This window comes from Sinohyriopsis cumingii, chromosome 19 (assembly GCF_028554795.1).
Source record: "Sinohyriopsis cumingii isolate HCF-2022 chromosome 19, ASM2855479v2, whole genome shotgun sequence".
Lineage (NCBI taxonomy): Eukaryota > Metazoa > Mollusca > Bivalvia > Unionida > Unionidae > Sinohyriopsis > Sinohyriopsis cumingii.
Window position 1 is genome coordinate 45,617,066 of NC_142979.1, and position 13,721 is coordinate 45,630,786.

The 13,721-nt window shown below is 36.3% G+C and overlaps 1 protein-coding gene across 1 annotated transcript in view; it reads right to left on the minus strand.

Moving 5' to 3' along the window:
• Positions 1–9,391: 9,391 nt before the first annotated feature.
• Positions 9,392–13,721, minus strand: part of LOC149775627 (uncharacterized) — a 57,268-nt gene continuing 52,938 nt past the window's right edge. Inside the window, exon 17 of the mRNA XM_089943715.1 lies at positions 9,392–10,018. Coding sequence (XP_089799841.1) covers positions 9,795–10,018 — 224 coding nt within the window. The 3' untranslated portion in view covers positions 9,392–9,794. The remainder of the gene's footprint in view (positions 10,019–13,721) is intronic.

The window sequence follows — 13,721 nt, forward strand, 5'->3', positions numbered from 1 at the left end:
TCGTGTCTGCAAGACAAAATAAATGAAGATATCTATAAACGAATGCATGTCATATTTGGTGGTTCAGCCTTTAGCCTTCCACTGCGAGTCCCCAGCATAAACAGTGACACAGAGGAGCTGGAGCAAAAAGCCATGTCTTTCCGTATGATAATGGCATGGTCAACAAGCTTTAATTTAAAAGACATCAACTTGAGTTCAGCGTAAGATATTAATGTGGATATCATAGAGAGGATTAGAGGAGTAATGCATTTAACAACCTGAACTTAATCCCTTGTCTCTGTTTCTCCACAAATCTCTTCATATGAACAATGTATCATTTTTCAATCATATGAACATGATAACATTTCTACAACTGTTTTATCAAATACTCTGAGTATGATATGATATTTTATATTCATCGTAAAATATTTTAAGCAATACATGTCTGTAAAAATTATTATTTTCAATAATTTCATATAACCGTAAATGGTGTTAACATTAGTTTGTACAAAGCATACAATATCCATATTGCAGGAAGAAGGAATGGGAGTAATTTCGGATCATATGACACTGTTGTTTTTTTTTATCACACCCCGACTTTTTTCGTCTACTTCTTTCGTCAATATTTTGCAACTGAATTGGAAATAAACAGGGATTATCAGAAAATAACCATCAAGATCAGCCTACACGTATATTTATTTTACTACCTCTATAGTTGGTAGATAAAATGATCTTACTATTGACAGATATAAATGTTTGCGTACGTACGGTGGTCAAGCTGATTGAAACATATTTAGTGACAAACGCCGTTTCATACCTTAATGTATGAATGGAATACTGCAAGGTGTCCTTTGTGCACAACTGGTCAAATAAAAATAGATTTAAGCTGCAAATGAGATGATCGCTCATTCCACTCCCAAACAGAGCTGCCAGCCTCTTTTTAAGCCCCACACATTCCCCATTCTTTTCAAGCTTTTTTTCTCCACTCTAAATGCTATCATGGATCCATGCTCTTCACACCGACCAACCATCACAAAGCCCTACTTATAGCCCCAGGTTGACCTTGACTTCTGGTTTCAACATTGTTGGTTTGTTAATTAGTATCAGCAAAAAAGGTATAGCAGAGCTGGGCTGTAAGTTAAATTTTAAAAAGTAAGTATCAATTGGCTTGAGGTCTGCTTAATTTTAATACCAGCTCTGTCATAACTTCCCTCTTCTGAACCCCCTCCACAAACAAACACAATGCATATGAGAGTACTGCACAACCTGCTATCGTAATATCATGCTTTTTAAATCTTACTAATATAATAAATGGAGGTGATAAATTACTGCAGTTGTAGAACTGAAGCACTACCAAATGAAAAGGAACAAACGAATATCGTAGAATACTTGCGTTGTAGAGACTGATTCTTTAGGAAGAGACTAACTAGGGAAGATCGAAAGCGTATTTCTATGTTCTGATAGCTTTTGATGATTACACATTTAATCGTGTATGATGTATAACCATTATAGATAGATATTTCCACGCGTATCTTAAAACCAAGTGGAAATTGGAAAGTTCTTTTAAAACAGTACACACTAGAAAAAAAAAGACATTAACCCAAATTTAAACAGAATTATCACTAAAAGACTTGGAAATTGTTTAAAGAGAAATGTACCTGAGTATTGATCTTTATAAGTTAGCAATCGAGGTTTATGTGAATTGTTTAATAAAGCTAAAGCCTACTTGAAGAAAACTATCATTCGGAAAATTTTGCATTGTATTTCAATTAAAGTGCATATAAGAATGGACCTACCAAGAGGAAGAGCAAATTCAATACCGAGACTTTTACAAGAGAATACAATATTTGAACATGGAAATACGCTTTGGATCTTCCACAGTTAATTTGCCTCCTAAATGATCAGTGTCTCCAGTGTTGGTTATTGTATGATATTCTTTCCTTCCATTTCATTTGGTATTGTTTCAGTACACAACAGCAGCATTTTGATAACCCCTCAGTGGCCTCAACTATCGTAGTTCAACGATTTCCTCGACCTACTGGTAGACCATCCCATGACATTACCCCAAAACAGAGATCTCCTGCGGTAGTACAAGTGTTCTCTCCTCCAAAACAGTCTGCATGTTCTCCACTTAACGTTTGGTTCAACACTCATGGACCTGTTTTTGAGCAAAATTGCATTCAGTCTTGGAGACGATATGTGTCCAAAGTTTGAGTTGCCAAGTAGAGAATCTATTGCAACTGGTGCAGTAGTAAACGTCTTAATCCTAACAGTCCCTCTCTGAACGTAGGGGTCTGACTTTCTTCTCTTTATTTTTGACGAGAGACAAATCTTGGTTTCTACTATCAAGGCCTGCCTGGCAGCCATATCTAACACGCTGACATTTTCAAAAGATTCTCCCAATGGTGTGGACTCTCATATATTTGTCTTGATCGGGTATTTTCAGCTGAAAAAACCGGTGTCTAGCTCACTGAAACCAAAAGTGAATCTCTCGTGTGCCTTGTGGTTTCTAAATAATCCATCCACTACTACCCTGATTAAACTTTTAGTGAAGTATCTTTTGAGAACACGCGAGCATATCTCCTGGGCTGGTCTACCAGCAGATCGAGAAATACGTTGAAGCACTAACGGCGAGGCCACAGAGGGGCTGTTTAAACTAGATGAGACATGAAGGTCCCTACTTTGTGAAGTATTTTTGGAATCAAATTGTAGGGTTGGAAAGGTGTAAGTGAACATACGATCCCACTTCAGGTTGAAGGCGTCGACTGCGCAGATTTTATGATTTGGGATTTTGGAAACGTGAGAGGGAGCTTGTTGTTAACCTTGTCGCAAACAAGTCCACCAGGTTCTCCCCCGAAGTCTGAAGATATAATCTGATGCGAAAGTGTGTGCAGAGACCATTATGGATGAGATCATAGCGCAGCGGTTTCTTATTTTGTCCCCATACATCTGAAAGGTCATGTACACTGCCTTCATTTCCAAATTGTTGTAGTAGCGAACGAATTAGCCTTTCCGGCTCCAGATGAGCACTCCACCCAGAATCTGTCTGAGAAAGTCGGGTGTTGAGTCAGGGTACATGCTTGGGGACTCTGGCCAGAAACTGCTCCTGATCCGTCCATGAAAAATGATGGTAAAAATCGAGACCTAGATAAATCTGAGCAGACAGAGGGTTCCTGTGCGGCTTCCGGTTCGCTAAACGGAGAAACTGGACTAGCCACAATTGCAACCTACAATGGAGAACTAAGCAAGGTGCAAAGTTCAAGGTTCACAGAAGAGACAGAAATAGAGAAGCCGACAATGTGGTCCTGGCACTCAGCACCTCCAACAGGGTCAGGATATTGTCTACACTGTTCCGCGGAACATAACCTGATCCTTTATTCGTGAGGAAATTCATACACACCTAGACAAGATCGTGAGATGAGTCTGGTTCGATTTATTTAGGTTGAGTAAAATAACCAGCTTGAGCACTTTGTGCCAACAATGAGACAGCTCTAGTCTGTGGGACTATAGCCGGCGCCTGTGGAGCGATCACTCGTCTTGACGGATAGGGATACCCAATTCTCTTGAGTGGACGGCGGCTACTCTCAAGACCCTGGTAAATGATCTGGGTGTGGAGGCTAGGCTGAACGGCATGGCGCAAAATTAGAAGACATCCCAATCCAAGCAAACCTGGAGGAACTTCTTGTGAGAAAAATAGGGATGTGAAGGTAAGCATCCTAAAGGACGCTGGAAACAGCCCATTTGCCGGGACTTATGGCATTCCTTACTCAAGCCGTGGTTTCCATCTTGAAAGGGTCCACCTGCAGAATTTTTTAAGGAAGAAAGCTCGATAATTATTAGGAATTGTTCGCACCCCTACCCCCAACCCTCTTTGCCTGTATCAGGAACATCAGGTAGTTGAAGGCCGAACACTTGTGATTGAAGACTCTCTCTACTTCGCCGTTTTGGAAAGGGAGTGTACCTGATCCTTTAATAGTTCCAGATTCATCTGGTGGAAACACATAGGGAAGCACATAGGGTGGCCTTGCTAGAGGAGGAAGATCAAGAAACTGAAGTCGGTATCATAAATGGAGATAGAGAGGACACACCCATCGTCCATAATACCTGAGAAAACCTCATATGGAATCCATATATTTACTAATCCAAAAAATTGGTAAGAAATTGACTTGCTTGTTTAAATATATTGATCCTCTACTTACTGGTTTCCGTACTCTATTCTATTAATTTCATCCCCTGTAATGCCAAAATAATCTCAATGCTTTCACGAAATCTTTGCTATCTGGTATTGTGTACTTCTGTTTGCCAATTCCTTTAACTGTTTCTACATGCCATTGAAGTATACTGTATGTCCGGCCGATTCAACTTTTAATTTTGTAGTTGAATTTCAGTTACTGCAGATTCTATTAAATAATAATAATAATAATAATAATAATGATAATAATAAGGACTTTGTATACCGCATAATCCTTAGAAGCTCTAAGCACTTTACAACATTAGACAACACCTATAAGATAAAAAAAAACATATAATGCTATTATTAAAAAAACAAACACCATGAAATTAGAAAACATTAAAAAAACAAACATGCGGAGAATATTTAAGGTAGGAAACATTATTCAGTCTTTAAGTTTGTTCTTGCAGTCGAAATAAGTGAGTTTTGAGAGCCCTCTTGAATGTGATCACTGTGTCTTTATGTCTAAGTTCAGTGGGCAATTCATTCCACGTTGATGGGCCCTGGTATGCAAAAGAACGCGGTCCATATGCATTTGTTTTCATAGTGGGAATAATGAGTATACGATTGTCAGAAGAGGAGCGTAAGTATCTTGCTGGTATGTACACATGGGAAAGGTCAGATAGGTATGTTTGACTAGAGTCCGAAAGTGAAACGTAGCACAGAGATCAAATTTTGTGTTTGATTCTGGATCGAATGGATAGCTAGTGTAGGTTACAGAGCAGCTGGGAGGTGTGCTCTGATCGTGGTACTTCTAAGTATGATCCGAGCAGCTGTGTTTTGAACTTTTCGAACTTTCTGGAGCAGATATTGAGATGAACCAGACAGAATTGAGTTACAATAGTCCAGTCTTGAAAGTACTAATGAACACACAAGTGTTTTAGTGGCATCAACTCAAAGATATTTGCGAATTGATCTGATGCGTCTCAGCTCAAAATATGCAGCCTTGCGTATGTTCATGACATGTTGGTGCAATGTGAGAGTACTGTCCAGAGTAACACCTAGGTTTCGTACTAATTGTGTGAATTTAATGTTGATGTTGCTGATATTTATTATTTGAGGTAAATGATGTGAATGAGAAAGTCTTTGTGTTGTGATCAGAATGTCCTCAGTTTTATCATCATTCATCTGCAGCTTGTTACATGTCCTCCATGATTTCACATCAGAAATACACCTCTCTATACCTTGGATGGTAGCATCAACTTCAGTTGGGTGGCTAGATTTGTACATTTGGGTGTCATCAGCGTACAATTGGTGAGACACTGGATGATGATCTATGACACTTGAGAGCGACTGAGTGTACAGAATGAAGAGAACAGGTCTAAGATCAGACCCCTGTGGAACACCACAACATAGGTCAACTGGGCTGGAGTGTATTCCGTTTGCAGATACAATTTGTATCCTGTTGACCAAGTAGGACTTGAACCACAGTAAGGCTGTATCATGAATGCCAAATACATGCTGGAGACGGTGAAATAATATATCATGGTCTATTGTGTCAAATGCTGCAGACAAATCAAGGAGGGTGAGGACTGTAATCTTTCCGCTATCCAACGCAGAGAGAATGTCATTAACTACTTTTAGAAGAGTAGTTTCAGTACTGTGGCAAGGGCGATATGCAAATTGTACATTGCTAAAAAGACTGTTTGAATTTAGATGAGATACAAGCTGGGATAGAACAACCTTTTCTAAGATTATTTTATATGAATGGGAGATTGGAAACTGGGTGGTAGTTATTTAAATCGTTATGGTCTAGTGTTGGTTTCTTCAGCAGAGGCTTTACAATGGCAGTTTAGAAAAATGATGGGAATTCCCCAGCTGAGAGAGAGGTATTAATAACATCAGTTAGTGAAGGCAATACTGGATCTAAGCACTCAAGCAGCAGTGATGTTGGAATTGGATCAAGTTCTCGTGACTATGGTGACAGATAAAATCTGAATGTTGACGATCTGTGTATGTATATTCACATAATGTTAAAGTTCTTCTTCAGTTTTAGTTCATCAGGATGAAAACATTCTCCCCATATCAGCTGACTTCGGATAATTTTGTGGGATTTGTTGGGCTATTCAAGGCTTTATGAATACTTTAAAAGCAAAGATGGTATATATTTTGCCTTGGAAAAATGCACAGTTGATCGAGCATTGTACTTTTTGACACGGTATTTATTTTCCAACTTTTTTTAATGCACTGAACATCGATGTCATATTTTTCAATTTTATCTATATTAATTTCTTTTGTGGCATTACTAAATAAACAATCTAGGACTGTCTCTAATGTAATCTCCTTAACAAATTGTTTTTGTGCACCATTTTGTTGTATAACTGATGTTTTGGGTGTAATTTCTTTCTTCCCTATAGTTTTTTTATTTACTCCTTCATTTTCTATTTCACTGGTGTTTTTATCTGTCACATTTTAGCAACTAATTATCTTTCAAAACACTGAAAATATGCATCCATGTAGTGTGATTCGGATATTTATTTTAATGGAATAATATTTTAGCAGGTTTGCAAATATTTAATGTTTCATCATATTCTTTTCATTTTTCGTTTCATTAGTATGCTCGTTCGATTCGTTATATGTCATCCTCTTTGTCAAATATAGATAGCTCTTATCCATTAAGTATGCCCTTAATGTCCTCTCCCTTCAGGTCTTCCACTTGTAAACTACTGGATGACCTAATATTACTTGACTGATTTTGAATATTTACGCAGTAAATTACGACGGCATCCCTTTGAAATGCTTCTTATGTATTATGAAATTCTGACTCTTTTACCAATTTTGAATTTAGGAGTTCAAATTTAACAGTTATCAGATATCCTAATGGACTGACCCATGCTTTTACTTTATAAATAAGCCACCATGTACTGTTTAAAATCGAATTTTAATTTCCAAAATTTGTGTTTCTGCATAACGATCTCGTATTGTTTAGAAGATCTTCGCACTATAATGTAAATTTTGACATGTACATCAAATACTTACCCTACTCTTTCGTCTTTCAATCTTGCTATCAGAATTGGTTTTGCCTACATGATGCTGTGATTGTTGAATATAATTTGTAAATCTTCTTCTTTTCTTAAACATTACATAATCTCATGATTTATATTTGAAATCGACCGATTATACTTTTTATTTGTTTGAATGCCAAGCAACACAACTTCAGTAGCGCAACTACTTCTAGTTACACTTTATGCGCACTTTTATCCCATCAGTAATATTAAACAGTAAATGTCTTCTGTTGATACTATGGATGTTGCTTTTACGTTAAACTCATTAAATATTTATATCACCTCTCCAAACACGGTTCCGTTTATCATAATATAGCTTTGCACAAATTTTTCTGTTGCTTAAAACATTTCAAATATATGACATTTGCATCATCTTATATTACTTTCTTCCATTTCATTTGGCGCTGTTTCAGTACAACAGTTGCAGCATTTTGTCCATCTAATTTAGGAGTATGATTTCGATAGCACGATAGTAAAGCTCTCAAGTGTATATAAATGAATTATATATATATATATATATATATATATATATATATATATATATATATATATATATATATATATATAGATAGATAGATAGATAGATAGATAGATATATATATATATATATATATATATATATATATATATATATATATATATATATATATATATATATATATATGGATCTTGTGCGTGGGTGAGAACCGATACAATAAGTGCATATCTTTTAAATTAACACCCTAGCTCGGTCATTCAGTCTCTACTTGCCTTGTCCAAGGTTGCATGATGTAATAATTATAAAGAAGGTGAACTATAACGTATTATGAGCAGCCATTTGTTATCATTAGGGACATCATATCCACTATAATTATCATACAATGACAGTAACTTATATTCAATGGGTATGATACCATAATTGCCTAATGATAACCTCTAAATATTTATCTGGCAAAATATGGGCAAAAATACCAATGAAGCATTTTAAAATAATGTGGAGTGAGAACTTTTCAGATCTTAATATAAATAAAACGCGTCGTCTTCTAATTATTAATCTTTTAAGTCTAATTTTAAAGTAAAAACAATACAAATCAACCAATGTATAGACAACTAATTCTCCTAGACGTGAAGTTTATATTTGGTCAAATTACTATATTTTTAGATCTGCAGGTCACTGTTGCACCCTGTGAATTATCTATCCAAGACGTAAAAAATGCACCTTCGTTTTGACACAAATTCTCTTGAACGTGCCCAATGAAACAAATCAGGCCGGTGAGATCTCATCGTACACATCAATCAGTACCTGTTTAGCCGCAATGAAAAGACAACACGGTTTTAGGCTCGATCCTACTAATGTGTACAATTTACCCACATGCATGCTTCTTCTAAAAATAGCTAGATTTTAAAAAAAATCGGGTAATTGTTTTCAGCCAGTCAGCGTCACTTTTCCGTATTTAATACATCACGTGACATGGTCTGGTTCCTTAGCTCATAAAATAATGAGTTGCCTGTGACCTAAAATCAAAAATTTACTTTTATGATAATTAATCATAGTCAAGAGCACTTTTCCTTAAATTCCCCTGCATAAAAATAGCTTCTTCACAATTACGGTTTTCAAGATATCGATGAATTTTTCTGTATTGCATTGAAAACATGTTTCAACAAAAGAGTTAAGTTTTCCTTTGAAACTTCTTAATATGTCCAAGAAAAGAAGCATTTGGTTCCTATTTTGATATGCACTGCATATCTATAGCTAAATGAATTCCAATGCACAGTCCAATGTCATTGAATGTGCTCACATAGAATCTGTTATTTGCATTTCCTCTTTTAAGGACGATGTCTGGCAAATGTTTTTTTTAAATGAAAAATGTGCGTGTACGGTGCTGCCATAGAAAAGGGAAGCATGTCTTGAAGCATGCTCCTCATTCTTGACAGGCTGAAACTTTCAACAAGTTTGAGAAACCAAGCGGTTCTTTAAATATTGTACCGAGTATCAAAGAAAATGTTTCTGTCCAGTTATAACATTGTACCGGAGGCAGTGATATATCTACTCGTAATACAATCAGTCAAACATTTCAGAAAATGGATTAAAACTGTAGTAAAATAGAAACAAAATGAATTTGTAATATATGCATTAGAAAGTAACAGAAGCATGAAACAACACTTAACAAATGGTGATAAAGAAACTTCAAAAATATTTTCATACGAACTTTAGCATAAGAATTGCAAATTTCTCATTCCGAGACTTTATTAACTGCAGTTATATAATTCTACTTTTGAAGTCGAGAACTGTCAATCAAACATGCATGAGCTCGAATTTATGACAGACAAGTTGTCGATAACATGTATTATCATTATTAATAATGCTGCTGAGAAAACGCATTACACATCACATCAATTTTTATAAGTAATCATTTTCAAAATATAGCGTGATTAAAAAATGATGCCGTAAGTACAAACCTCTAAAATATACATAAGAGACAACTTATTCTAAAATTAAAACCATATTCAGCCAAAGTCGCTGATAAAACTGGAGCAAATGGACTTGTGCATATCCGGTTGCTTATTACCTTTCTTTAACTATCGTTGTTTATACACCATTACACATAGGCTAACTCCGTAGCTCGTAAATTATGCCTGTGACCATATTGTATAATTATACTTACCATGATAATATATAACCCTGTAAATATATTATTCACAAAGCAACAGATCACTAAAGTATTACCATCAGAAAAAGTGATCTTAAATCTAGCCAAATACAGCAAAACATGAGTGCATGCAACATCGTTGGTTTGGTCTGCTGCTGGAGAAGATATTCCAGCTGGAAAAAAAGAAAGAAAATTGAGTTATTATTGATGCGTTTGGATCAAACATAGTGGCTTTTCGACATAAATTTAAAATTCATTTGTAACCCGAGTACACTGTATTCTTGTTTGATATGTTAATTACTAGAAACAGCTATCCCGATAGTATGAAGAATCCTATAACTGGTATAGCGACAAGCTAAGTGATAACCCAAAAAGATATTGAAACAAGACATTTCATTCGTTTCTTCTCCATCACATAGCTGTAATGTTACAAAAATGAAAAAATAAAACTTTAACGTCTTTATGGAATAGATTTTATTTTACAAAGAAAGCATGATGCAAAGTTTAGTAATTAGCGATCTGGGAATGATAATTAAATACAAATCTAAGTATTGTAAGTTGTATACCCATAAATAACACTGGTCAACAGTGAAATCATTACTGACTTGAAAAGGCCCTAATCTGTAGTATTTTGGTGTGCAGAACACGAATATAACCGTGAAAAATTTGTATTGGCTCTCGTTTTGAAGATATTCATATACCTCATTTTCTATGTTTCACTGTGTAAATTTCTCCAGTAGGACTGCAGCAACATCCGGAATAATGATGTAACATTGCATAATACCATCATGCTCACATCATCCACAGTTGATTGCATCATTTTCTGATGCAATGCAATACTAATGCCATGCGGCTGCTGAAGTAAGTTGACGTCAGCAGTGTACTATACATGTGTAGGCCTATTATACTAATGCCAGGCGGCTGCTGAAGCTGACGTAAGCAGTGTACTATATAAAGCCCAATCAGATAGGTTCAGCATTTAAAATATTTTAGACGTTGTGCGAGACAGTTCAAGCTACTGTTACATAAAACTTATTATTTTATCCATTTACGTACAATAAAGAACAGTAATGCCTCGAAAGTGTGTTAATACCGCGGACAATTTTTGCTATATTTGTGGGGAAGTGACATTTGCCAACCAGAAGAAAAGTATCAATTCTCAAGTGAAGAAGGCATATCATCTTTACTTCGGATGCAAGGTTGGTGACCAAGACAAGCCTTGGGCTCCGCATATATGCTGTGCTACATGTACAACACAGCTTTCACAGTGGTTGAATTGCAAAAGGTCATCAATGCCGTTTGCAGTCCCAATGGTGTGGAGAGAGCCAAGCAACCACCTAAATGACTGTTACTTCTGCTTGGTTCCTCCTCTTTCCGGCGGAATAACGAAGCGAAAGAAGTCGAGAATAGTCTACCCAAACATTCCGTCTGCATTGAGACCAGTTCCACATGGTGAGGGACTTCCTATTCCAGAACCTCCAGCAGAATATTCTCTTGATTCATCTGACGAAGACAAAGGTGAGTCGACCTGTTCTTCTCCTGGTCCATCAGCATGCAGTGATCCAGATTTTCACTGTGGTGCATCATCAACCCCACACAGAATAACACAGGAAGAACTAAATGACCTGATTCGTGATTTGGACTTATCAAAGAACAAGGCAGAATTGCTAGGATCAAGACTCCAACAATGGAATCTTCTAGAAGAAGATGTCACAATTACTGCATATCGAAAGCGCCACCAGCAATTGGAGCCTTTCTTCAGAAAGGAAAGTAATCTGATATTCTGTTCCGATATTGAGGGCCTCATGAATGCTTTAAAAATCACTCATGACCCACAAGAATGGAGACTATTTGTGGACTCTTCGAAACTGAGTCTCAAGGCTGTGCTTTTGCACAATGGAAACATTCTTCCATCTATTCCAGTAGCGTATGCTGTCCACATGAAAGAGACATACGATAACTTAAGGCAGCTACTGAATTCCATTGAGTATAACAAGTACAGCTGGCACCTCTGTGGTGATTTGAAGGTAGTTGCCCTTTTAATGGGACTGCAGCAAGGATATACAAAATACATGTGTTTCTTATGCGAGTGGGATAGCCGAGCAAGGGAAATGCACTACATGAGGAAGGAATGGACTCACAGGCAGAATGTAGCCATTGGAGAGAAGAATATCCAACACCCAGCTCTGGTTGAGGCTCAGAAAATCTTGCTACCACCCCTTCACATCAAACTAGGTTTGATGAAGAACTTCGTGAAAGCCATTGACCGGACTTTGCCAGCATTCCGATACCTGCATGAAAAATTCCCTCGACTCAGCGAAGCAAAGATTAAAGAGGGAGTTTTTGTGGGTCCTCAGATTCGAGAGCTTTTCAAAGATGACCGGTTCAACAACTTGCTGGAAGGTGACGCGAAACAAGCATGGAATGCTTTTCGCCTAATTTCTACAAACTTCCTCGGAAATGTTAGGGCAGAAAACTATAAGGAACTAGTAGAAGACATGTTGATGAAGTATAAGAAACTTGGCTGCAATATGTCTCTAAAGATTCACTTCCTTCATTCCCATTTGGATTTCTTTCCTAGCAAATGTGGTATTGTTAGTGATGAACACGGCGAACGTTTTCATCAAGATATCGCAACAATGGAACAAAGATACCAGGGAAAATGGTCCACTACAATGCTGGCTGACTACTGCTGGACACTCCTCAGAGATGCTCCCGAACAGCTGTACAAGAGACAGGCGAAGAAATCTAAGATGTAGTCAATGACTTGATTTTTTATAGGTAGGCTATTACAGTTGACCTTTTACTATTGGAATGCATTTCGTTATGTAAACATTAATTTCTTGCAGATTACAAAAAAACTAGAGCCAATTTTGCAATTTGACTGTCATATTCGTGTTCGGCACATAAAAATTGATAAGAATTGACTAATTTTATTTCAGTAACATGACTTTTGTAAAAATTTGTTGTCCAGTGTAATTACTGTGATTTTTCGGTACATTCCAAAATTTATGCCATAACTTTCTTTGCTCACATATGGTTAATTCAGTTTGAAAAAGGCTCAAATAAGGCATCTCTATAGTTTGCTGAAAAAATAATTCACCAAATTAAGGCCCTTTGGGTAAGACTGGTTTCATATTTTATATTACCTACCTAACTCTTATAAACATTAAAATATCAGTCAGATCCATAATGCATTACAGAAAATTGCCTACAGTGACCTTCAAAGATGACGCTGATTTATTTGTATTTTTCGTCTTTTGCTACAAATTATACTTCTCACTAAAATTAAACTTAAATGTACCATACGATTGGAACCAATGTTTGTGAAGGTCTGCAGTTATCAGAATGAGTTCGGTAAAATAAATAATTCAGAAATAGAATGGCATACCTTTGCGATCATTTTGAAACTAACATTGCTCATACAATACAAATAATCATTGTGTCATATATGGAGAAAAATATTGAATTCAATTTCATCTTAGAGCCAAATCAAAATGATTGCTTAAAGTACGGCATGCGACGTGGGTCAAAGTTATGCATTTTAGTTAAAGCCTATGTTTGGTTAACCGCAAATATTTAGTCTAATAAAAAATGAATTTCTATGTTACTGAAAGTGATTTTCTGAAGGTAAAATAGTTTGATATTATCTAAGGATTATCCTTGCATAGATCATGCATAGCATATAAGTTTCTTTACTTGTCAAACCACGAATTTATAGCAATTTTGAAACACAATACCATTATAGTCTACTGAAATTTGAATTAGAATATACAAGGACAATTTGTGTGTGGTGCAAATCTTAATCACTTACGTATTGCAAAATATGTTAGTCGTGCTAATCCTATAGTTAGTAACCTGTATGGTATGCATAGT